General features: G+C 37.6%; 1 protein-coding gene across 3 annotated transcripts in view; it reads left to right on the forward strand.

The window, feature by feature from the left end:
• Positions 1–23,546, forward strand: part of ASB5 (ankyrin repeat and SOCS box containing 5) — a 92,097-nt gene that overhangs the window by 26,032 nt on the left and 42,519 nt on the right. For all 3 annotated transcript variants that reach the window (XM_062212857.1, XM_062212859.1, XM_062212858.1), the window contains one exon: positions 15,783–16,067. In XM_062212857.1, coding sequence (XP_062068841.1) covers positions 15,872–16,067 — 196 coding nt within the window. In that variant the 5' untranslated portion in view covers positions 15,783–15,871. The remainder of the gene's footprint in view (positions 1–15,782; positions 16,068–23,546) is intronic.

Raw genomic sequence — 23,546 nt, forward strand, 5'->3', positions numbered from 1 at the left:
TTTGTTGGGTATGGGGACAGGTCTGTTGATAATCTTCCATTACCCTCCATCTCTTCAAGCCTTTTGACAAGGGAGGAACACCAGAGACCTGTCATGGTGCTAACATGACTTCTGATGCCCTAAAGGTATTATAGCTATTCAAATGAGAACCCAAGCTGAGTCTGTTGCTATAATTTTAAGTCTATCCAGTTCCTGAGATTCCCAAATGTGGCTGAGCATAATAAGAACTTAGGAAAATCATGTTCATATCTTCTTAAGTTTTTGTGACTTTGGTAACCCACAAGAGCAAATGAATTTGATTTTGGACATTAACTTACTTTCACATTGACATATTAAGGAATTTACTCCCTTTTATTAAAAAAATGTAAAATTCAACAACATACTGATAAATAGAATAAAATATATCTTAAAAAATCACTATAATGTGGTAAAAGGGCTCAAGAAATAGGACATGGCCCCTTGCTGACAACCTCTTGAACCCTAATGATAACTAGTAACCTGGTACACACAATTATGATTTTACAACCTAAGTATAAATCCCTAAACACAATGGTTCACTTTTACCTTTAGATGAGCTTTATTAAACAAAATTAAGCAGTATTTTTGGGGGGTTTGGGGAATCATTTCCTCAGCATGATGTTTGTGAAAGTCTTATGTGTGCAGCTGTAATTTTTTTAAAGATTGATTTATTTATTAGAAAAGCAGAGTTACAGAGAGGCAGAGAGAGAGAGAGAGAGAGAGAGGATTTCCATTTGTTGATTCACTCCCCAAATGGCTGCATCAGCCAGAGTTGAGCCAATCAAAAGCCAGGAGCCAGCAGCTTCCTCCAGGTCTCCTATGTGGGTGCAGAGGCCCAAGGACTTGGGCCATCTTCCATTGCTTTCCCAGATCATAGCAGAGAGCTGGATCAGAAGTGGAGGAGCTGGGACTCCAAGTGGTGTTTGTATGGGATGCCAGCACTACAGGCCTTACCTGCTACACCACAGCACCAACCCTGGATAATTTGTTTTCATAACTGACTAAGTGCCTGAGTTTGGTTCAAGGCTGGTGTGGATATGCTGAAACCAGATGGTGTCTGCTGGGCTGCTGCAGCTGTTTAACCTCAGTGCCAATGGCACAGAGCTGAAAATGGTTGTGGCTGTTCCACTAGTGAGATTTTACTTCCATTCTCATAGTCCTGGTCAATATCCCACTTGATGAACATTGTTAGGTTTTTTATTGATTCTTGGGCTATTGCCAGTAGCCTAGTTCTTTGATCTTTCAATTGTAACACTGCAGACTAGCAAATTAGTGATGCTCCTCTTTAAGGCCACAAACTTCGGAAGCAAATCCAAACTACCAAACGAACCATCTAGGTCACTCATGTGAATCTGGGTATGTGATGAGACCAGCAAGATGAGACCAAACCAAACTGTTGACAGGGCCTGCATTACTCACTTTGCACACAACATTTGCCATATTTGTTGTCACACTGATTATGGCAGCATATCTATCATCCTATACTAGGGACAAGCAAAGGATTCTATGCTTTTGTTCTATCAGAAGCTGACTTATTTGTCCCCAGCGAACAAAGCTACCTGTCATGATGCATGTCCCAGCCCATTTTTGGAAGAGTGCCTACATCAGACTCACTGTGATACTTCCACTGCTAACATTGTTTCATGTTGATGATATTTTTTTTAAAAAAAAGATTCATTTATTTACTTGAAAAGCAGAGTTACAGAGAAAGAGAGAGAGAGAGAGAGAGAGAGAGAGAGAGAGAGAGATCTTCCATCTGCTGGTTTGGTCACAACAGCTGGGGCTGGGCCAGGCCAAAACCAGGAGCCTGGAATTCCATCTGGGTCTCACACTTGAGTGCAGGAGCCCCAAGGAGTTGGGTCATCTTCTGCTGCTTTCCCAGGCATACTGCAGGGAGCTGGATTGGAAGTGGACCATCTGGGGCTCCAACTGGCATCCATATGGGACACTGGTATTGTGGACAGCATCTTAACCCACTGTGCCATGACACCAGTCCCATCCATTCTTTTACTTTCTGATTTCTTTTAAAAATCTGTAATGTCTTTTTAAATATCAGAGTCTCCTGTTGAGAATTTGGCTTCTTCCCGTATGTGCTTAGTATAATGCTTCATATATATTCTTTTGTTGGACATTCTACTATCTGGAAAACCTATGGTTTGTTTCTATTTGTTGTTTGCATTGGCTCTCATTCACATTGATATATATTTTTGTATTTTTGCTTTTTTTATTTTTGAATGACTGTTTGACATAGCTGAAAAATATGTACAGAAATTATTTAAGGCCTAGAATATTATCTTTCTCCAGAGAGCATTGTTTTTGTCTTGCTGTTAAGTTACTAAAGAACTAGCAATCTTGAATGACTTTAATCCAATTTCAGGAACTAAATTTTCCAGATATGCCAGTTGTGATCATTGAAAGGGGATGATTTATAGCTGTTCATTCTTACTCCTAGACTTCAGCTCTTTTGGATATCAAGTCTAAGTGTGCAGCTTTATGTTGCCATTGTCCCGTCTTGGTGGGCCTTCTATTTCAATTTTTATTTCCTCTTTCCCCCAAGACACTTTACTAGATTGCTTAATTTATCTGCAGTATAGGAGTATTCCTGATAGGCAAATGTTCTAAATTCCAAGCTCTTGTTTTCTAAATTCTCCTATTGTCCTAGATTCTTGGTCCAATAATTTCTCACTTTCTTTATATATCATTGATGCTACTGGGAACATGGTTTTAATATTTCATTAGAAATTGTTATTGTCTCCAGTGGAATAGTTATTCTGAATTAGGTAACTTACTATTACTGGAAACCAGGATTTATTTATTTTTCAAGATAGTTATATATTTATTGTAGTAGAATTTACATAAAGTAAAATGAATAGATCATAACTGAACAATTTATGATGTTGTTATTTTTCCCAAAATGTATCCCATGTTACTGTCATTCAAACAAAAATGATGTTGGGGCCAGAGCTGTGGCATAGCAGGTAAAGCCACCGCCTGCAATGCTGGCATTCAATATGGGCTCTGGTTCAAGTCCTGGTTGCTTTACTTCTGATCCAGCTCTCTGTTATAGCTTGGGAAAGCAGTGGAAGATGGCCCAAGTCCTTGGGCCCCTTCACCCACATGGGAGACCTGGAAGAAGCTACTGGCTCCTGGCTTCAAATTGGCTCAGTTCCAGCCATTGTGGCCATCTGGGGAGAGAACCAGTGGATGAAGGTTTCTCTCTCTGTCTCTCTCTTCCTCCACCTCTTCTTCCTCCTCCTCTCCCTCTCTGTTAGTCTGCCTTTCAAATAAAATAATTAAATCGTTTTTTTAAAAGAAGATAAAAGTTGTTTCTATCTTGCTGGAAATTTACCTCATTCTCCTTTCCAGTCAATTCTCCTACTTCCTTCCATTCTAAGCAGTCTTTATTTCTCTCACATACTATATTGTTGACCTTAAACTTAATACAGAAACAGCAACATAACAAGTCCTATTTTATTCAACATATTTTTCGATATAGCCATGTTTTGAACATATCAGTAGATTTTTTTTTTATTGTTCAACTTTACTACATTGCATGAGTATTCTATCATTTGTTTATCTATTTCCTGTTGATGGATGTTTCCAGTTCTAGTTAATGTAAATATAAAGGTAATTTTAAAATGTCATAAAAACAAAATTAAAGGTTAGGTTTATTTGTTTAAAAATGTTTTGACTTTTTGTATAGGACAGCTCTTTAATAATTATGAAAATGTGTATTATAAAATAAATCTATGCATAAATTTCAAAAAAATTTATGACTAAATAAATGTATCTTTTAGTTCCATTTCTCCATGAACTTATTTTAGTATCCTCAAATGTCTTTTGTGAACATTCTCAGGACATATCTTTTGTAACTTAATTTTCCATGGTAAGTGAGAGGATATTCATATTCAAATTTAAGGCATATCCATGTTTTTGAAGTTTTTTACATCAAACTACACTATGTTCCATCCTCCAAATTAGTGTTCATCAGTGCTTTTAGTTGTCATATTTTTATTTTAATATTTGTTTGTTTAATACATTCTTAAAAGGCACTTAATGTGTGCTAGACACTGTTCCAAACATTCTAAAATATTAACTTATTTCATAAGCCTAGCAACTTTTTTTTTTTTTTTGACAGGCAGAGTGGACAGTGAGAGAGAGAGAGACAGAGAGAAAGGTCTTCCTTTTGCCGTTGGTTCACCCTCCAATGGCCGCCGCGGCCAGTGCACTGCGGCCGGCGCACCATGCTGATCCGAAGCCAGGAGCCAGGGGTTTATCCTGGTCTCCCATGGGGTGCAGGGCCCAAGCACTGCCCTCCCGGGCCACAGCAGAGAGCTGGCCTGGAAGAGGGGCAATCGGGACTAGAACCTGGTGTGCCGGCGCCGCTAGGCGGAGGATTAGCCTTTTGAGCCACAGCGCCAGCCGCCTAGCAACTTCTTAAGATATGCATTATTAGTTTTCACAGTTTCAAGTGAAAAAACAGAGGCACATCTTTATGTGCTCCAGGCTAACTTCCTGGAGCCCAAAGCCAGAGGAAGGAAAGTCAGGGTCACACTCAGGCACTCTGGTTCCAGATGCAGTGCTGTTCTCTGGAAGCATTCACATCTGAATGGGGAATACCCTCAACATAGCCCTATATAACCTTAGAATCAATAACTAGGTCCATTAAATATGCTGCAAATAGGAGCGCGTGCATCCATATTCCTGTACGTGGGTTCAGTGCCATCTCTGGCTCCTGACTCTAGCTGCATGTCAAATCAGACCCAGGAAGACAGCAGGATGGCTCAAGTAATTGGGTTCTGCCACCAACATAGGAAACCTGAATTGCATTCCCAGCTCCCAGCTTTGGCTCCTCAGCCATTGTGGAAATCTGGGAAGTGAACCAGGTGATGGAAGTGGGCTCTCTCTTCTCTCTCCCTTTCTCTCTGTCTTCAAATAAAAAAGAATTTCTACAATGTTCTCTATAGTAAAAATTAGATAATACATAATGTACTTATATTTGTGCAGGCAAGTTGTTAAACAGAAGAAATTACAAGTCAAAGATGGGGAAAAGAAACAATTTAAAGTCCTACTGACCTTATTCAATTCCTCACTAATGTTTGTCCACTTATTCAGAGAGGGATCTTTCATTTTTTCTACATATGAATCTTCAAGAGCATATGCCAAATACAAGGGTACTTTAAAAATGCAATGTGGTAGGTGAGGCAGCTGCCTGCAATGCTGGCATCCTATATGAGCACCAGTTCGAATCTCAGCTGCTCCATTTCTGATCCAACTCTCTGCTATGGCCTCGGATAGCAGAGGAGGATGACCCAAGTCCTTGGGCCCCTGCACACACATGGGAGACCCAGAGGGGGCTCTTGGCTCCTGGCTTCAGATCAGCACAGCTGTGGCCATTATGACCATCTGAAAAGTGAACCAATGGATGTAAGATCTGTGTCTGTGTCTCTGTAACTCTGCCTTTCAAGTAAATAAATAATATTTTTTAAATACAAAATAAAAAGTTAGCAGGCAGATGGAATTAAAACATGTTTATTTTGATGCAAAAATTTTTGAAATCCATGTATACAAGAAGTCTCAAAATTTCATAAAATATATAATATGAAAAAGAATGTACATAGGCTTGAAACATGTTGTTGCAACAGAATAAACATCTTTCAATTCAAATTTTCCACAAACTTTTTAAACTATCCTCCTATAAGGGGAGAAGAGGCAAGCTCTTGTCTTGCCGGCATCCTCAGTGTTCTTGTGCAATCTGCTTTTCCTTGACCTTTATAAAGAAATTTAATCTTGGTTTCATGGACCTCATTGCAATGCATATCCATCTTTGTCTTCAAAACATTCACAAAGCTACTACTGCCTTTGGTGATATTACAGACTAAGGCCAGGTGGGGGAGCTCCTCAAAGACAACTATATTAGAAAACTTGACCCAGCCAAAGTAGGAGGCCATGAAAAATGAAATGAAATTAAGAGACCATGAAAAGAGGAAGGCAAAATGTAACTGGAAGGAAACATGGAGACTTGAGAAGTGTCCATGCACCAAGTGAGAAAGCTGAGAATGCACATTGAGGTTGGTTTTCAGTTGAATGCTTCAGTTTACTTTTTGATTTGGCATTCAGAACAATAAAGAACAAAACAAACTGCAAAGTAAAGAGATTCCTCACTAATGTTGATAGAAAAACTGGATATTTTATTTGTTTCAAAGCCAGATTAAGTCAGATGATGTAGAATTTTACACGAGGAGAACAGAGACCTTATCTGTCTGCTCACTGTTGTATCCCGGAAGTATGGATGAAGGAGCCATATTTGGATTTGCAAGGCAGAACAGGAGCTGGCAGTTATCCAACAGCAGTAAATTGGAACTTGATTTATTGTTTGGGGAAAGAATATTATTTTTAAAAAGGCAATAAAAATTAGAACTCACAAAGTATGGAGTTGCTTTTAAAAGGAAATGAAACAAAATTTAGGTCATATTCTCATAAACTCTTCCAATAAGTTTGTAATATAACTGTTATCTTTCTTTTTACAGATAAGAAAACAGGCTCAGAGGAGTTAAAGAACTTTCTCAAATTTATACAACTCATATCAATTGAACTAATGATTTTTAACTAGTTCTTCTAATGACCTTACCCAATTGAACTGTGATTTTTAACTAGTTCTTCTAAAGACCTTACCATTGCACTTCCTACTGACTTGCCCTGTTTATCCTGGGACCTAATCAGAGCAAATAGTCACCCGAACAAATGCCAAGGCTTTACAGTGGACCTACAGGTTTCCTTGTCTTCTATTCCCTTACAAGCACAACTTTAACTCCTGGACTGGATTAGTGTCTCAGTGACATGTAGTAAAGTATATTTTACTGTTTCCATTCTTACAGCTATTGCTATTATCAAACCTTGTCATGAGGTTTTGAAGTTCCAGAATCCTAGTTTCTGGAACCATCCAGCAGCCAAGGATGCCATTGTGAGATCATCTTTATTTCTAAAACCCAACAAATCTTCTCTGCCAGTGTATTTCAAACAGCTGAGTAACTGTCATAGGGCTTGTGATAAACAAATTTCTTAAGAAGTTACAGCTATGCTTCATATCATGATGCAAAAGAATACATCATTTTATGCATATAACATTGGCTATGAATTCCAGTCATAGAAACATGCACATTTTCTAATCCAAAACAGAGTCTGTTAGATTTCTTTTTCATAACCACATCTCAACAGCAGGCAGTAAGTATAGTACTACTGGAAGTTAGACATTTTATTAGACAAACACTCAACAAAATTTTAGTGCCTGGTGTAATGGGATCTAATTTCAATTAAGTAATAAGTAAAAATCGTTACAATTTAGCCAACACTTGCTGAGCTCGTACAGTGCAGCAGATGAAGTGCTTGATATAAATTATTACATTTAAACCTCACAACACATGAAATAGATTCCTTTATTTTAGGGCTCTTTACAGATGAGGAAGTTGAAGCACTGGGAGATTACCAGCTTGTTCAAGCTTATACGAGGGACTGGCATTGTGGTGCAGTGCGTTAAACTGCCACTTGTGACACCCTCATCCCAAATCAGGGTGCTGGTTTGAGTCCACAATTCTCTGCTTCCAATCCAGCTTCCTGTTAATGCACCTAGAAAGGTTGCTGAAGATGGCGTCAGTTCTTGAGCTCCTGCCACCCATGTGGGAGATCTGGAAGGAGTTCCTGGTTCCTGGCTTCAGCCTGGCCAGGCCCTGGCTGTTGCAGTCATCTGAGAAGTAAGCCAACAGATGGAAGTTCACTCTCTCTGTCTCTTCCTCTTTCTGCATCACTCTGCCCTTCAAATAAATAGATAAATCTTCTTTTTTAAAAGCTGTGATTGTTGGATCTTAAGGAGGACCACTCTAGATCCCAATTTTATTAGCCAGTTGGCCACATTCCAGGGTAAATGTTATATTTTATCTCTTAGATGAGATAACTATAGTTGATTTCATGAAATTTACAAAAATACTCATCAAATTGTCATGCTTGAAGTACTTGAAGAATTATTGTAACATCATTTTACTTCTAATGTTGTCCCCACACTCTGGATCTTCAAAACAATGCCGTGGTGAGAGGTGTCCCTTTAGTTTCTTAAATATGAGACTTTTAAAGTGAGATCGTTGTAACAAATTCTCAATCACAAAAGATTTCAGTGGGGCCTGTTAGCTTCAGCCTAGCAAAATGCACAGGTATTTAGCCAAAGGCTATTAATAACCCACAGATTGCACAAATATATGCGATGAGTCACAGGGTGTGGTAGAGTGAGAGGGCAGTGGGTCAATGTCAATGTTTCAACACTAATGCTTGAACAATAGCCTGAGAAGAATTGCAGTGAGGAAAACCTAAGTTGAAATCTTAATACTTCCACATCAAGATACATAATCTTGCAAAATGCTTACCTTTTGTAAGTCTGTTTTCTCATCTGTTGTACTGAAAAGATAATAGCACCAAAAGATAATAATACCACTTCATAATTTACAAGGACTCCAGAAAGTATACATATGCAAGAACCTTGTCTGTACAAATGAAACCCTCAACAATTCCATTGTTGTTTAGTTAACAACAATGAAAAGACATGTATGTAATACCTCATATATTGTCAAATCCCTATTACTGTCAGATTTAGCAGCTTCAAGTGCAACTAGATCCGAAAGTTCAAATGGAGGTACCATGATACTGCTTTTCCAAAGTTGACTGTGCTTTCCATTATAGTGGCTTAATTCATAGGCAAGCTCTTTAAAAAATATTTGAGAGAGAGAGAGAGAGAGAAATTCCATCCAGTGGTTCATTCCCCAGATACTCCTAATGGCCAGGGTTTTAGGTTAGGCCAAATTCAGGAACTTCGAACTCAGTCTAGTTCCTCTACATGGGTGGCAGAGTCAAGCACAAGTACCTGGGCATTACTTGCTGCCTCCCAGGGTGCGTATTAGCAGGAAGCTGGAATCAGGATCAGAGCTGCAAGCTGAACCCTGGCACTCCAGTACGGTATGTAGGCAGCTTAACTGGCAGGCCAAAAAGCCAGCCCGAAAAGCTGTTTCTTTATCATCAGTGATAACTCCCATGATCTTTGTTATCTTAGACTCCCCTGTAAAGTACCTCTTCCAAAACTCCAACTGAATTCCCCAGCATATCTTTTTTTTTTTTTTACTTTTATTTAATGCATATAAATTTCCAAAGTACAGCTTATGGATTACAATGGCTTCCCCACCCCCCATAACTTCCCTCCCACCCGCTACCCTCCCATCTCCCGCTCCCTCTCCCCTTCCATTCACATCAAGATTCATTTTCAATTCTCTTTATATACAGAAGATCAATTTAGTATATATTAAGTAAAGATTTCAACAGTTTGCACCCACACAGAAACACAAAGTGAAAAATACTGTTTGAGTACTAGTTATAGCATTAAATCACAATGTACAGCACATTAAGGACAGAGATCCTACATGAAGAGTAAGTGCACAGTGACTCCTGTTGTTGACTTAACAAATTGACACTCTTGTTTATGGCATCAGTAATCACCCTAGGCTCTTGTCATGAGTTACCAAGGCTATGGAAGCCTTTTGAGTTCACTGACTCTGATCATATTATATCTTGCATTGGCCTTCTTTGGCCAATCTGTGTTCTCTGGAACTGGGAGATGAAAAATTAGATTGAAGTTCAATGAGATAAGATCCTTTAGAGAAACACTAGTTTTCAATAAAAGCCCACAATATCCCTAAACAAAACCAAAAAGGCCAAAGTGAATAACTCAACTCTAAATGGTAAAATATCTTGAATACTGCTTGGCACATCATAGTTATCATAAGTGTATACTACTAATAAAAAAGTGGCCACTTGCGGGGGTGAACCAATGGAAAAAGGAAGACCTTTCTCTCTGTCTCTCTCTCTCTCACTGTCTAATGCTGCCTGTCAAAAAAAAAAAAAAAAAAGAAGAAGAAGAAAGAAGAAAAATCTATCTTTTAATATTTAAATATGCAGAAGTACCAGATTTCAGCCAAGTTTTTTTGGACCACACAGATGGTATGACTACAGCCTGTTCAACCTAAGGTAACCTCTAGTTGGGTTAGCTCACAACATGTGATGTTTGATGCATCTCAATTTTTAGGACAAAGGCTGTTGTATGTTTTGCAGAAAGCAGTGATTACCCCCCCCCCCACCCCCAGAAATAGCCTGAGTGCAATTTAAGTTAATGAAACTTTCTGAATAAATATTTTTATGGGTTACCATGATTCTAGCAGAAAGTACTCTTTGTCCCATCCTACTGGAGGAAAGGCTACAGGCCAAATATAAGAATTTACTCCCAAGTAGCATAGTTAAATAAAATAGAACAGCTCTACTGAAAACTTTCCCCAAACAATATAAATAGTCACTAGTATTAGGATTATATCATCTCTCTGAGAGTCTATCTTTCTCAGTAATTATGGTTATCTAGTAAGAAACTGAGGTATCATTAAATGATTTTCCTTGGTTTACATTCACTGTGGACTAGTCGTCCTGAACAATTCTGGTCTAGATCTGGGAGGATGCCTACCAATCTTGTGATTTGAAATATGCCCTTCTTTTTTGAATATTAATAATAAAAAAGTCCATCAAAGCCTTTAACTCTCTGCCAGAGAATTAGGAATCATGTTTCTTTAAAAAATACCAAGTAAATAGCCATTCAATGAGATCACTATATTTTGCTCATGCTAAGATATATAAATGAGAAAGCACAGAAACAGGAAATTCTTATTATATTCCACTGACATCTCTAACCTAGTAACTTGGATCAATACTGTTGATAGGTCAAAAAGAGCTCAGCCCCAAGTTTCTAGTAGTGAAATTCTTTTCTAAGAATTTTAAAATTAATCTGGTAACATTTGAAAGTCACTGTGTCCAACTTCTGAGTGACATGGAACAATCCCTGAAGCATAATAAAAAATTGCCAATTCATGTGGTAACCCTGAGATATTAAAGAAGAAAGGTGTGCAAGAGACTTGACAGGAAAAAGTTGAAGGTCCAGGAATTGATCTCAGAGTATTTTCTCAAATCCTGAGATTATGGTGAAAAATAGAGACAGAACATTGAAAGGAATCAATAGGAAAAAACCAAGGAGTCATCCTCTTAACACTAATGTCCTCATTCCTACTTCACTGTCTTATTAAAATACTGAGTTAAAAATCAGTGAACTCCTTTTAGCAAAACCAAAATCCTTTTCTCCTTTTTAAAATATTTATTTATTTGAAAGGGAGAGAGAAAGAAAGAGAGAGGGTGAGAGACAGAAACAGAGTCTTCAACCTGCTACTTCATTTCCAAATAGCTGCAGTAGTCAGGGATGGGACAGACTGAAGCTAGGAGCAAAAAACTCTACCTAGGTATCCCACAATGTCGGCAGGGGCCCAAGTACTTGAGCCATAATCTGCTACCTTCGCAGCTACATTAACAGGAAGCTGAATCAGAAGTGAGCAGCACAGATTTCAACCAGCACTCCAAATATGGGTGCCTGCATTGCAAGCTGTGGTTTAAACCACAGTGCCTCAATGCTGCCCCGTAATATCCTTTTCTTTATCCTATTTTAATTCTTACTCAGTGATTTGATCCTGCTTTGAACACTGAATTTTTTTTAATGCACTAACTCTTGACTACTCTATTCTGTTTCCTCTCTGTTTTAATGGGAGTCATTCAGCAACACTTAGTTTTGAGTTATCCAAAAGGGTTAGCCTTACCACGAAACATTTTTCTTTCCTTTATTCCTATTTGTTTACATGTGAGGTTCCACGTAATTTAATCCTCAAAGCAAGTAATACCCCACACTACTAATTTTTACCTGATTTAAAATTTTGTATTTTTCTCTTCTGTGTGTGACTGTACTAGTCTGTTTTCTGTTGCTAATAATACAATACCACAAACCGTTATGGGAATTATTCAGAAAGTTCATGGGAAATATCTATAATGAAAAGCTCATGTACAGATTTTATTTATTTTTGCTTCAGAGTAAAGGTATCTTTTAATTACATTTCCGGGAACTTTTAAAAAAGTTTTAATTTGAAAGGTAGAATGAGTGAGAGAAGGAGAGACGAGAGAGAGAGAGGGAGAGAGAGAGAGAGAGAGAGAGAGAGAGATCTCACCCATCAGTTCCCTTCCCCAAATGCCTGCAACAGCTGGGATTTGGCCAGCCTGAAGCCAGGAGCCAGGAACTCCACCCAAGTCTCTCCCACATCCATGGCAGGAATCTAAGTGCTGGGGTCATCATCCACTGCCTCCTAGGTGCATTAGTAGAAAACAAGATCACAAGCATAGAGTAGCTGGGAGCCTAAATAGCACTCTGATATCGGAAAAGGGTGTCTCAAGTGGTGGCTTAATCCACTGTGCCACAACACCCATCCCTCCATGAATATTTGAAGCACCCTTATACAACTAAAGGAGATTTATTTTTGCTTACACTTCTGATCTAAAGTTGAGAGGGTGCATTTGATGACCATCTTGTTGCTGGCAGAGTCCCAAGTGGCACAGGGTAATGTAGGAAGAGCATATGGGGTGTCCTCTGGTCTCTAACTCTATTCTAATAAAGCCACCAATGTTTAGCTATAGGGGTTCCCATCTGATGACATTATCTAATCCCAATTCCTTTCCAAAGACTTCACCTGTAAATACCAGGTCATATTTTCACTCTTGGTAGTTCACAATGGGAAGTAAACTCCAACCGTATTCAAAGCATAAGCACTGCCTCAATCTCTGCATGCATGAGTCATTTACGCAATAAGACTGTGCTTAAAAATAGAAAATGTTAGAGCTAACTTAAGCATGTATTTTAGAGTCAGAACTATGTTCTAATAGTGCTGTTGCTCACAATACACTTATTGTACCGAGACAGAAAAAAAGTAGTGTGTGTATATACACACACAAACACACCCACATATCATAAAATTGACCCCCAATAAATGATTTCTATGTTCCTATGTTTTTAATTTCTCTTACATTACTCATTCTAGAAATATAATGTTAAGCTCAATTTGCTCATTTTGGCTTGATCCATTGATTGAAATGAGCCATGTTATAACAGTTGGGGTTACTAGACTAATCAACAAAATCCCTCTGCCATATACTCTCAAAATAGTAAACTATAAAGGCATTTAACTCAAAAGGTTACTTAAATTACTAATCAATATTTAATTTTTTTAAGGAAATGAAAATGCCAGGAAAACAGATGCAGTATACTTCTATGTGTCTTTTAAATATCAACAGTCATCCAGGGCATTATTTGGAAGAATCTATAACATGAAAACAGAGTATTTAATTTGTTTTTGATGAATTCACTTTGAGTTATTTGATTTGATTTTGACTTTTGATGATTGATGGAAATGATAAAATTTGTGGATGTGGAATATACCAACATAGGAAATAGAAGTAGGATTCCAGAAGACTATGAAAATAAAACTTGATCTCTTGACAGAAAATCCTAAATGTTGTAAAGTAATATTTTACTAATAGTGAAACTATGAGGATTTGAACTCGATGTACTAATGTTAGCAGCTGTGATGAAATAAGTGCTTCTTATCCTAAAAGAATGCACACTCTTGGTTAGCTGACATGGAGATAATTATAATAGCACTTACTGGTAAAGAGAAAGGAGTGAAACCCTAGACAGGCAGTGAGTTGTGACTAAGGCGGGTTTTATTTTTGAATCGAAAGCACCGAAGTGGAAGTCATGCAGTGACTCAGAGCATTGTGATGGTCCAGCTGTCCACGGGCATGTCTGTCCACTGTGTGGTCAGGCATCACCAGGCCTGAAGGAAGACTATCTGGAGAGTAATCGTCATGGATTTACTTACCTGTCACAGTGTGACCACTAGCGAAAGAGGAGCACTTAGTCTTCAGCAAGTGGAAGATAACTTTCAGTGATTCATAAAGCACGCAGGAAATGACACATTGGAGCCAATCAATGATTGCTGAACGAGTTCTGCCTCTGACTATGACTAAGATCTACTTTCTCAAAGGTCTTGGTAATTTCTTTCCAAAGTATTGATCCAATTTATCATCTCAGAAGCCACTCATTCACCAAGGAAATAAGAACCCTGCTTTATCTGGTACATTTTTTTTAAAGTTTTTTTTTTTCTTTTTTTGCTTGAAAGGTAGAATGTGACATACAGAGAGGGACACACACTCATACATTCAGAGGGAGGGAGGGAGGCAGGGAGGGAGGCGGGGAGAGAGAGAGAGAAATCAGAGCTCCTGTCCACGGGTTCACTACCCAAATGCCTGTGAAAGCAGAGGCTGGGCCTGAATCAAGCCGGGAGCCAGGAACTCCATTTGGGTCTCCCACATGTGTAGTACGAATCCAAGCACGCGAACCACCATCTTCTGCCGCCTAAGTGCATTAGCAGAATGCTGACTGGGAGCAGAGATGAGACTCTGTCTTCAGCGGTTTGCTTGGGATGTGGGTGTCCCAAACAGTGGCTTAACCTGCTATACCACTACACCCACCAACAACATATTTGTTTTATGGTAATTTATCCCTTGTCTTAGGAAGGTTTCATATGAGTCAGCCTAACCATGTAAGATAATATAGCATAACAAGTACACACCAAGATAGATAAGTGTATAACACCAGTACGACAGATTATTGATATATCCTTATTTCAAGAAGAGTGGCTTCTGTTTTCTCATGTCTGTATTATTATCTCTTATTTTGAAACTTCTCAGAAGAACAAGGAAGCACTAAAAAACAGTTCACAGGCCCCAAATCTGGTCATATCAATAAGAAAAATACTTTACATTTTGGATATTATTTCTGGGTTGAATGCTAGAATATTGCCACTCTACATTATTTTTCCTAATAATTTACTATTTCTTATTAAAATTATAGCCTGCCTAACTGGGCCAATTTATGCAGTTGCAGTTTATTGAAGAATAAATCAAATTGTACTTAACATAGACTTTGGGCTTAAAACACATATTGCTTTATTTTGTTTAGGATAGTCTTGGTGAAACATTGCTTTTTGCTTGGTAATTCTGCATATGCTACTTCCTCCAGCAAGCCCTTTCTGACTCTTCCCTAATCTTACAAGGGTTAGACTCGTCTTCTTTTTGTTGCCTTGACACCTTGAATCAGATAAATACAATACAGATTTCTTGTCTGTTTTCTTGTCTAGACTATGAAATCCTTGTGACAGGGGCATTATATTCATCTTTGTCCACCATCTAGCAAAATGTTTGATATATAACAGGTTCTTAGTATTCATTGGGTGAATTTCCAGTGCAAAGTTATTTGTCAATGATATGCCAGTCTAACCACATGTAAGAAAATTGGGATTTTTTTCTAATAACATTGAAAACAACTTAATTGGCTAATTTGATGAGTAATCATTAAGATTCAGCTCATGAACCATGTGCTGATTTAGCTCATGGTCTACAAATAGTACAATTTTAAAGCCTTGAATTCATGGGCTTAACCTTATCTTCCTTGATTATGAGTATGATTTACATTAACATGGGCACTCTGTACACAAATTTTCCAATTGTTATTGACAAGCAGATCTAAATAGGAGGAATAGGTACATATATTTCAATATCTGAGTTTTGCAATTCAGAGCTGAGAGGTGGGGTGTCATTTTATATTGAGAATGGAAAGTCAGGAGACTTGAGACACGTGATGCGGTTGGTTCCATGGAATATTGTCAGGCCAATAGGAGTTTGTGGAGAACTTTTATGGACAGTATAAATATTTTGAGCTGTAGGCATCATTACCAGCTGATATTTTCTTTCTTCAGGACCAGCTGTTCAGGAGCATCCCGGACGAGAGCCAGGCACATTTGAGACTTGGATCGAACTGAAGACCGCCGCAGATTCTTCTGCAGCAATGTCGGTGTTAGAAGAGAGCCGACCATTTGCTCAACAGTTATCCAATGTCTATTTTACAATACTTTCACTTTTCTGTTTTAAGCTTTTTGTGAAAATCAGCCTTGCCATCCTTAGTCATTTCTACATTGTGAAAGGCAACCGCAAGGAAGCGGCAAGGATAGCAGCTGAATTTTACGGAGTAACTCAAGGACAAGGTATGTTTATAATAATGCGCTGTTGAGTTTAGCTATCATTTGATCCACAATCCAACAAAACATCACATGGTTTTCTTTACGGACTGCTTCAAAGTGAATGTTTTGTAAATTCCCTTAAGGAAAATATTTGTAATTCACTTCATAATTTTATGAAGAAGCAAATTACTGTTCTGTGCCAATGGTTAAGTTAAAAATCCAAGTATTATTACAAAATAAATAATGAAAATATATTATTAAAATACATGTTTCTACTAGTAAATATGTAAGAACTTTAAACGTTTCATTCACTAAGTTTTATAGATTGGTTTTAGAGGTAACTAATCACACTCCAATTGTCCTTTAAGATGTACCTGGATCATATGATTTTAAAATCAAATCTTTGATTATATTTAAAGTGAGTGTATTAAATGGAGGTTGTTTCAAGATTTTTGTTTCTCACAATTTTATTTTAATCAGATTAGACATTGCATTCAAAAGTAAAGCACACAAAAAAATGGAATTTATGGCATTTTTTTTCCTGATGAGATTTTTATTGCTTTAATTCTACAAGGATAAGAACATACTTTTATGTTTGTGGAGCAGTGTATTCACATATTCCTTAGAAGTATGAGATCCAATAAGAAACAATAAATTTAGCCGTAGATTTTAAAAACTTGTAAAAATCATTTATATTCTATGGGAACAATAATATGCACAATAAAAATGGTCGACTTTCAATTAATTTCTAAATGAAAATCATCAAGTAGAAATGAATGTTTCACAGTTCAACTAACTCTGAAGCAACTTAAATTTTCAGAATCAAACTTACTACTACACAGATCTTTAATTAAAAAAACTTAAAATTAGAAAGTCACCTTTGTATACCTTATTTTCCAATTTTTTCAATTTATGACATAATTCAATTAAAATCTTCTCTGTCTGTAAATGAGAATTTGGGTGAAGGTGGAAACTATTTTACATGTTTGAGGTAAATGAACATGATTTTCCTGGGAAGGATTGCTCTTGAGCAAAGTGAGAAATTTATGTACTCTCAAATTGAGGAAAATCCTAATTACAATATACAACTCACAGGAAATATGAAATCTACACATTTATCCCTTTATATATCATCTCAGAACAGGTGTAATGTGCTTAAATGTGATGTACATACTAAGTGATCCAACTACAGTTTAAAAATTCAGTTGTTTTATGGAACATAGAAAACTACATTTGAACAAAAGTTATGCTTAAATATAAAACTAAATATGTTTTATGATAACAAGGCGATAAAATTCACTCTTGTAGGCAACCTATAGCTCATTTCTTCTTGTCAAATTCTGTGTATTGTTAGAATTACCATACAAGAAAATATGAAACATTAGCTAAAAGGAAGACATTTTTTGTAGGTTATCAAAGGATTTACAGGAAAACTACGGAAATTCTTTTTTACATATTTAAAAATTAAAAGAAACAATCATCCTTCTTTAGACTGATTTTAGTGCTCTTCTATGGGAAAGTGTGATGATTCTATCCTAGGATATATTAAAATTCCAGGGTTTTTTTACAAGAAGAATTGAAAGAAGGAAGTCAATATTCACTAATAGAAAATACTTTTTCTGGAAATTTAAAATGATAACAAAGTTTAAAACAATTTCCTGTTGCTTTTAATGCTAAATATATTTAATAAAATTCTGCATTCCAAAAACATGCATCAATCTATATAGTAAACAATAGAAACATTATTCTTATATCACAGAACATAATTAATCTCTGTTGTTACTTTAACGTTAGAGAACAAACCAAGTATTTTAACAAGAATTCTTTCTTTATCTCTTGCTTCTAATAGTTAATTCTTTCTTGCCCAGGAAATTATTGCTTCCTCCATTTTAACATAGCTTTTTTCCCCTTTTTATGTACTATAATTATAATATTTAAATTTTGTTTATGCCATTATAATTAACTAGTTAGACTTACTTATCTTTGTTTAATCTAGTAATTTCCTCCTTCCTAGAAAAGATTATCACCTTCATTCCATTTTGAATTAGGTTTCTCAATCCTACTTCCAAGGCTTAGCCAGATTGCTCCCCAACATTTCTGATGTGGAGTTGCCAAATTCCATGAAATAAGAGATGATGTGTGTATTTCTATACCTTTCATAATCATAGAGGATCTGCTGACATTATTCTGGATGTCCTCCCCATTGACTGTAGTACTTTGGTGTAAAATAAAGGAAACTGTTAGTTTTCCTAGCTGCTATTGCAAATCACCTCATTGTATCAGACAAACGTAGTGTAGTTTTTTCCAAGCACCTGCTATGGTATTATATACAAGATTGCTGAAAAGCTAAATGGTAGCTAAAAAACTTAGGACAGTTCCTGCTTGATTCTATTGCTAGTCCAATAAACTTTACAAATCTCTTTGAAGACTTTTGTCTACCCCACCATCAAACTAAAAGGAATTATTCATTGCTGTGCCTTGCTGTAATGCACCCTCCTGTATGGTTCTCGCTGATAAATGTCCTGATTACAATCTTTATATTTTAAAGTTCGAATCCATTTTTGAACTTAGCATTACACTTGAGACTGACAGTAACACTAACAAAAGTTGAAAGACGCTTCCAACTGTGATATTAAACAACGGAGAGCAAATGGGGATGTTGGAAAAAAACCTTAATTTGGTGGAAGCACACCAAGGGCCTAGAACAAACCATGAGCTACTAATATGTCTGGGGTGCTTTAAGGGGCAGGTCCTCTCCTTAGAGACAATACTTTTCAAATCCTATCCTAGACTCTAATAGAAGGTCAACAGCTTCAGTTCTAATTACCTGCTTTTTGATATTGTGACACCGAGGAGAGGGGTATAAAAGATGCAAAATGTATTGTTCTCTACCCTTAAGTGATTTGTATTATAAATGAGGAGATAGTATATCTATATATAATAAATACCTCCAGGCATAGTAAACACCAAAGAGCTAAAGAGTGAAAGAGGCTATTTCAGATTTGGACATTCAAACATATCTTCATGAAGAAGGCAGTTGTTAACACAAGGAATGAGCAGAGGCATGATATTAGGGGTGCATATAGAATATTGGAAGAGGGTAGATTTGGCTGGAGTAGAGAGTTTAGGTAGTAGTAAAACAATAATAAATATGGCCTAAGTACAAAAGAATTTGAAGGACAAGCTAAGCAATTCAGATTTAACTTTTTAAAAGTTATTTATTTGAAAGACAGATGGTGGGAGAGAGAGCACCAGAGAGTGAAGGGGGGAGAGAGAGAGAGAGAGAAAAAGAGAGAGAGAGACACAGAGAGACAGAGAGAAACCATTCCGCAAATGCCCACAACATCTGGTGCTGGGCCAGACTGAAGCAGGAGCTAGGAATTCAATCTGTGTCTCCAGTGTGGGTGGCAGGAGGGACACAAATACATGAACCGTTACTTGCTGCCTCTTAGGGTACACATCAACAGGAAGCTGATCTAGTAGCAGAGCTAGAACTTGAACTCAGCCACTCGGATATAGGATGTGAGCATCCCAACCACTGTGTTAAATTCCCACCCCCAGACTTACCTTGAAGACAATAGAAGTCGCTGGGAGTTTTGGTCTGAATGGAGGTGGGAAAATAAGAAAGGACATGTTTGAAACAATCATTTAAGGTCAATTTGTGTAGTAGTAATCTTTGGAATTAACAATAGGACAAGTTTAAAGTAGGTAGAGCAGATAGGATCAGAGATCCTAAAAGAGAACCTACACTGATTTGATGGTGGTAACTTGGGTAGAGAAGAAAGAACAACATCACAAATCAAAGAAAAAATAAAAGAATAAACAAAACTAGTGATGTCTTTCAATAGCATTGTCAGGGAAATCAGATGTTACCTTAGGGTAACTTACTGTTTCCCAAGATTAAATATTAATATGCCCTCAGAAAAGAGTTGATTAACCACATAGATAAAACCTCCAGTCCCTAGCCAAGACATACCTGGGATCTGGATCCTTGACTGTTTGGTGAGTATGGTGGGTCATTTACTGATTTCTACTATGAAATGTCAATGCAAATTAGGAAATAGTAAAACTAGGGCCCAAATTCTAGTCTTCATTGGACTTTTGAATTATTAAACATATTCTCTTTGCTCCACTTTTTTTAAAAATTACCAATTAGCCTTCTGCTTATGATTTCTTTCCTCATCTCCATCTGCCCACCAAAAGGGCAGCTTGCCCTAACAATGTTTTAGTCAATTTGTTATTTTCATTTCTTGTTGTAAATTAGTATATTTGCATTTGGATATCAATTTTCAGTGTTTCTTGGTCTTTGAGTTCTAAGTCTGCCTTTGAGATGAGAGTTTGCTCCAGCTGTGCTGGTAGATCAGTTTTCTGAGGCTGTAAGGCCAAGGACCAAATTTTGGATTGTGAAAAGTTCATCAATGTACTATGTCTCTGTGAGGCTACTTGTGAAACAATCTGGTGACAAGTACATTCTTGAGGCATTCCTTTCCTGATTGAGACTTTATGTTGAATATAGGATGCATGTAAAACCATCTAATAGAATGATTTCTGAACTTTGGATTTAAGGTTGCCATGAAGCATGAATCGGTTTTGTCAAATCTATGGTTGATATTGAGAAATAGAGGCTATTGTATAAACATGACACCTCAAATCAAATGGCAAAAAACTATTTTTGTTTTGAGTAATGGTTTAACCTGGACATGAAAAGCAGCTAGAATGTAATATGATGCAACTCTTTTATTTCTCCACCAATAAAGTCTGCCCTAGGTTTAAAACTGACTTTAGGAATTTAACTTTATAGTCAGTGTTAGTAATTGCAACAGTAATGTCCTAACACTCCTGACTTACGATTTTTTAAATATTTATTTATTTAAGAGGTAAAGAAACAGATGGAGATAGAGAAAGAGAGAGCTCTTATCTACTGGTTCACTCTCCAGATGACTGCGAAAGCAAGTCAGAAGCCTGGAACTCAATCCAGGTCTCCCACATAGGTGGCAGGGTCCCAACTGCTTGAACTATCACAGGTTGGCTCAAGGGGTGGACATCAGCAGGATGCTGTAATCAGAAGTGGGATGCAAACCCAAGTACATTGATCTGGGATTCGGACATTCCAAGTAGTGGCTTAACTGCAGCATCAAATGCCTGCCCCGTTAACCCCTTTCTGAGGAGCAACTTGTTTCATGTGAGTCTGGGTGTTGCTGTGCCAAATATGCATAAGGGTTACTTACATAAGAAACATTTTTCAAAATCTCAGCAATGAAAACTCTCAGGAGGCAAATCTGTAGGATAATTTCTTTAAAGTGTTTGTTATAAAACTGTATAAAAATATCCTGAAACTGAGAGGTATTTGAATACATTTTCTATACTTAGGTGAATCAATTGTACATAACAAAAACTAGAGTCAATAGATTGCCCTTTTATGACAAAGACACGCCACTATATTAAACAGTGCTACTATTTTTTTTTAAAGAAGTTTTCTTTTTCTCCAAGCTCTACTATTTTTTTCACTGATGTTAGAACACTTTTTTTTTTTTTTGACAGGCAGAGTGGATAGTGAGAGAGAGAGACAGAGAGAAAGGTCTTCCTTTGCCATTTGTTCACCCTCCAATGGCCACCGCGGCCGGCGCGCTGTGGCCGGCATACCACGCTGATCCGAAGGCAGGAGCCAGGTGCTTCTCCTGGTCTCCCATGGGGTGCAGGGCCCAAGCACTTGGGCGATCCTACACTGCACTCCTGGGCCACAGCAGAGAGCTGGCCTGGAAGAGGGGCAACCGGGACAGAATCCGGCACCCCGACCGGGACTAGAACCCAGTGTGCCCACGCCGCTAGGATTAGCCTGTTGAGCCACAGCACCGGCCTGTTAGAACACTTTTGTAAACACATTAACTTCCTGAATTAAAAGTGGAATCTTGGAATAAGGTTGCAAGCTATAAATGACTTAGTCAAATTTTAAGTTTATAATATATAAACATCTTTCCTCTTCTATATTTGGATAAATTAATGAAATTTATTTTTCCTTATTCATTGGCATAACTGATGCAGTTTAAATTTAACACAGTACAGTAAATACTTGGATACCTAGTCTATTCCTGGCACAATGTTATGCGCAATGGTACATAAATAAAAATACATATTAGCTGCATACAACTAATATATATATATATATAAAATACATTATATATTTTGTATACAAAACTTACATGAGAGAAGTCAAATGTTAGACACAGAACAGCAAAACAGCAAAGAAGTACAAAGTCATAAGAAGCTGAATGGAAAACGGACATATTTGCTTGTCTAATGTTGTTTTAGAAGTCAGGAGAGACAGGTCAGGCAGGAGATAAAGCACTCCACAGAGAAGGCATTACTTCAGGCAGAAATTCAAAGGCAGACATATTTAATTATGTAGAACTGGAAATGAAATCAAGCTGATACAAAGAAAAGAAAAATAAAAGTTTAGAATGGGGAATCAAATAAACCTGGTTCATCTTGAGCCAAGATTGAAGCATGAATGATAGAAATAAGGATACATAATTTAGTGGTTGATGCTAATGGGTAAAATGAAGACATTTTCTCAAACCATACACCCAAAAGTAAACAGTTCTCTTAAGAGCTCTCCAATGCCTTCACTCAATTTAACATGCAAAAGAACCATTAGCTAATGATGGAACTTGTTACCATCAAAAACATTTTATTTCCACAGTCCTTGGTGATATGATTGACTAGGTCCTAATGTGTTATTTATGAACTGCATCTCAGAGAAGTTGAAGTACCTTCTCTACATGCACTCAAGAGTGCACATCCTCAGAGTGACTCCATGGCCAGTCCTGGATCCCTAGAACAATCTTAGAACATTAAACCCATTTTCTGGACTGCAGAGAGAAGATTATCCCCAGTGACAGACAAGCCATATCATTAAAAGCAAATGGAGCACTAGAATGTCTATTTCTCTGAAGTTGCAATCAATTAGAGAGAGAGAGAGAAAGAGAGAGAGAAAGGGATAGAATTAAGCAGGAATAGAAAGGAGGGGAGAGAAAGAGAGAGAGTTTGCTTCAGCATATGTAGACATTTTGGCGTTTCTTTTCCACCAGCTGCATGGGAAACAAGTCATTCATTCTTTCCAGGCTTTTCTCAGCAACACTACAAAGCAGACCATTGGCCTTTTACACTGGAAATATCTAAAGATCAGGTCATGGAGGGAGAGAATTAGGGTGTATCAGAAATTGTTAAATTATTAGTATTAGGGGCCAGTGCTGTGGCTCACTAGGCTAATCCTGCGGCAGCGGCATCCCATATGGGCACCAGGTTCTTGTCCCTGTTGCTCCTCTTCCAGTCCAGCTCTCTGCTGTGACCTGGGAGGGCAATGGAGGATGGCCCAAGTGCTTGGGCCCCTGCACCCGCATGGGAGACGGGGGGCGGGGAGGGGGGGCGGGGGAGGCACCTGGCTCCTGGCTTTGGATTGGCGCAGCACCGGACTTGGCGGCCATTTGGGGAATGAACCAACAG

Source organism: Lepus europaeus, chromosome 16 (genome assembly GCF_033115175.1).
Source record: "Lepus europaeus isolate LE1 chromosome 16, mLepTim1.pri, whole genome shotgun sequence".
NCBI classification, from domain to species: Eukaryota; Metazoa; Chordata; class Mammalia; order Lagomorpha; family Leporidae; genus Lepus; species Lepus europaeus.